At 38.0% G+C, this 3,793-nt stretch overlaps 1 protein-coding gene across 1 annotated transcript; it reads right to left on the reverse strand.

Moving 5' to 3' along the window:
- Positions 1 to 1,611: 1,611 nt before the first annotated feature.
- LOC127683145 (vomeronasal type-1 receptor 4-like) lies at positions 1,612 to 2,568 on the reverse strand. The gene has a single exon (XM_052180141.1). It carries the CDS (start codon positions 2,527 to 2,529, stop codon positions 1,612 to 1,614), a length of 918 nt encoding a protein of 305 aa, XP_052036101.1. The 5' UTR covers positions 2,530 to 2,568.
- Positions 2,569 to 3,793: the final 1,225 nt, after the last annotated feature.

A 3,793-nucleotide genomic window follows, 5' to 3' on the forward strand; every position in this document is an offset into this window, starting at 1 on the left:
TGGCTTGGCCACTCAAGAGCTTAGCAATTTATTTCTAACCTTACAAGGTGATGAGGACGTAAATAGTCCAAGGAAACTATCAGCTGAGGCTGAGAAGGAGTGAGCTTTGGTAGAAAGGAAATTGCAGGATACACATCTAGATTGTATTGATCCAAAGATGGCTTGCATCTTAGTTATCTTACCTTCTACTCGTTCCCCTACAGGAATTCTTATGCAGAAGGAAGATTATATCTTAGAATGGATATTTTTAGCACATAAACAGAGTAAGAGAGTAAAAACCTACATTGAGAATGTCTCTGAATTGATATTTAAAGGAAAAATGAGACTGCAACAATTATTCAGAATGGTTCCGGCTGAAGTTGTGGTACCTTTTACTAATGCAGAGATTGCCTCACTCTGGGCACAAGATGAACACTGGCAAAGAGCATTCAGTGACTTCTTGGGAGAGATTAACAACAGATACCCAAAAAGCAAGCAGCTTCAGTTCATAAAAAGAACTTACTGGATTCTTCCTCATATAATAAAGAAAACTCTCAGCTCCTCCCCCTAGAGGGGCTAAGTTGTGAGTGCTTTACCTACTGAACTGTCTTGCTGACTCTTACTGTGGCCAGTGTTATGATCAAGACATGGAGCTACAGTTTTGTCATTTTTAGTGTTGGTGCAAATCTGAGAAAAGGTACATATTTATTAATTTTATAACTCACTGTGAATCTGTTCCTCAAATAATAATGTACAAACTGTTGTTTCCCATTCTATTATTTCAAACTCTTTCACTATAGCTGTTATTAGTGATTTTCCCCACAAATTGGAAATGAAGTGCCAAGTGGGTCAGGTAAATTTCTCAACTGGGGGGTGCAGAAATGGCTCAGCAGATTAAAACCCTGGCCACATTTACATTGGATCAGAGCTTGATTCTTAGGAAATATATTTGTAGGATTATCTCTGTTTGCAATTACAGTTCTATGGGTATGACACCTATTATTCTTAAGGGGAGGAAATCCCCCTAACTATATACACATTCAATATATGTAAACAAAATAAATGCCAAAACATTTCTTTGTTCACAGGAGTAAGTGCCACAAATCAGATTTTGCATTTCATCACACTGACAACTATAACCACTCCAGATATTTATCTTCTGGGCTCTGATGTCAGTGGTCATTTTTAGGTAGCAGAGAAGGTTACATGATTGATCTTAATTTTCTGGGAAAATAATTTTGTAACTGGGGAAGCCACTGACAGAGTGACAACTTTGCCTCCACATTGTTCTGATACCTTTTGTCACCTTTCTGACAGGCAGGTGTTTCTGATGATTGGAAAATCAATTTCACCATGGTCCAGAGTGAAGAGTTTGCCAAGATCGTTCAGGAGAAGATGTCCAGTTTGGATCCTGGCATCATCCCTGGACCTGAGTCATTAAACCTCCTAAGGCTCCTGATCATGAGCTAGCTGCCTTTGCCTCTTTTCCTCGTTACTCTTGATGTAATGAGCAGTATTGTGCACCATGACATGTTCATACAAAAGACATTGAGCACATATTTATGGAATACAGTATTTAATGGTATTAATAAGGCTGTCCTCTGTGTTTGGCATTTTTAGTGACTCTGGCTTTCAACAGCTGAAGAGCACAGAACAAGGATCCTTAGGGTCTCTGAAGATCAACAGTAAGGGAGAGATAGTGGGGAAACCTGCAACCAAAACTTCACCAACATGCCTCACAAAGAGCCGAGAATCTACGAAAAAGTTGTGGAAAATGATACAAATAAAATTTAGAAGATAAAAGCCAACAAATGTGACCACCAGCATCAGGATAGTGTGGGTTGCTCTGGTCTCAGCTTGGCCTCTGGGGTTCTGATTGGGAGTGTGGATGTGCTGCATTCGCTGGCGATGTCTGTGGAGGAGAAGCACCATGGAGACACTGGTCCAGACCATGATGCTCATGAATGTGGCATCATGGGCAAACCGCAAGAAGACAATGCCTACACTGAATCCAGAAGTGGAACAGAACAACTTGCTTTTAGAGTCAGTGCTGTTGCCTGTTATCCGTGGACCAGTGACCTTAATTGGAATGTAGATGTTATTTATGACACTTAAGAACCAACAACTGTAACAAAAATAACTCACCAAATTTGGGATACTTGCTCTGATTATAACTTTAACTTTGTTAACAGGAACAAGAGTGACAAACTGATGGATACTCAGGACACAGGTGGAACATAAGTTTGTGCTTCTTGCAACCAGGCGAGTGAAGAATTCTAATTTACATTTGAGTTCAGTTGGAGGATTTCTTGGAGCAAAGGCCACCATGTTGTTTGGAAATATAGTGATGAAGAGAATCAAGGCATTGGCCACAGCTATGTGGCTTAAAATCACCTGTGTGGGCCTCTGTTGAGAACCAGCCAAAACTGGAGAGAAATTACGGACAAACAGACAGACATTGGCCACAGTCCCAACCACAAACTGGCAAAGCAAAAGGATCTGAAGAGTCACTTCCTCAGTGCTTTTCAGGGATTTATTATGAGCAGACATGGAGAGGCCCTTACTCGGCCCTGGAGAGATGATTAGGTAGGACACTGCTGTCCTCGGGATTCTGTTCTATTGTCTATGTTCATCAATTAATTTCACATTATTTCTTCTCTTGATCAGGGAGATACTATTCTATCACACTATAGGAGCTTTGCCTGGAGAACAATACATGGACAGTAACTCAGAATCAAATTTTATACTTATTGAATTACTCCTGCCTTGAGATAAAGTTTGTATTACAAATGCATCTTTATGATTACATAGGTCAATAACCTGCAGAATAACACACATTTTAACACACCATGGGCTTTCCCACACGAATAAAGACAGGAAAGAGCCTAGTATGAGTATGTGATTCCATCATCAGAATTCAATACAATGAGAAGGGAAAGGAGGTTGCAGATAGCATGCAACTTAATAAAATTACTTAGTCAATAATAAATTAAAGACTTCATTATTAGATTTTGTCATCAGAATTCAATATAATTAAGAGGGAGAGGAGGCTGCAAATGGAATGATTCTTAATCAATAAAATAAGTTAATCAATAAAAAACAAAAATGCACCATAAAATAATTAATACAGTTTCCTTATATTAAAGTAACATGTTTAAAATAATGTGTATGTTAATAACATATATGATTACATATAACCAATAAGGTATTGTAACTGAATTCAGTTGTAGAATATTAAGTTGTTGGCCTTTGAGAATTTTTTTATGCTATTCATCCACATAACAAAATACCAAATATTTCTGACAAAGCTACCCGTGTAACAATCACACAGATGACCATAGGTTTATATATGTTCCTCCATGTGAAAAAAGTTGCTAACAAGTTTCATTTATACATAATTTCCCTGATCTTAATTTTTGTTCAAAAAGTCAGAGTCTTACCTGCATCATCTCCATCTTCCCTCCAACATTATTAACACAATCACTATTATCCCCTTTGAAAGATGATGTTTAGTCTGCATTTTACTTGTTTATATGTTTTCTAAATGATCACGGGGGGCCTCCATCCACCAGATAAAGTTTAACATCTTACATAAAGATGCCACAATGAATGCTGTTTTCTGCTGAATGTTAATCCAGAAAACAGACATTTCTTTGAGAGTAAAGCAAAATGTTAACCTGTTTGAGTTAAACTGCATCTTCTAAAAGAAATAATCATTCATGTTGGCTTCAGACAATGTACACCAAAAAAGGGAGAATTTTAAGCAGAAGTCTGTGGTTGTAAGAATCCCACCTTCTGAGACACAGGATGAAGA

The sequence above is a fragment of the Apodemus sylvaticus genome, chromosome 1 (genome assembly GCF_947179515.1).
Source record: "Apodemus sylvaticus chromosome 1, mApoSyl1.1, whole genome shotgun sequence".
Lineage (NCBI taxonomy): Eukaryota > Metazoa > Chordata > Mammalia > Rodentia > Muridae > Apodemus > Apodemus sylvaticus.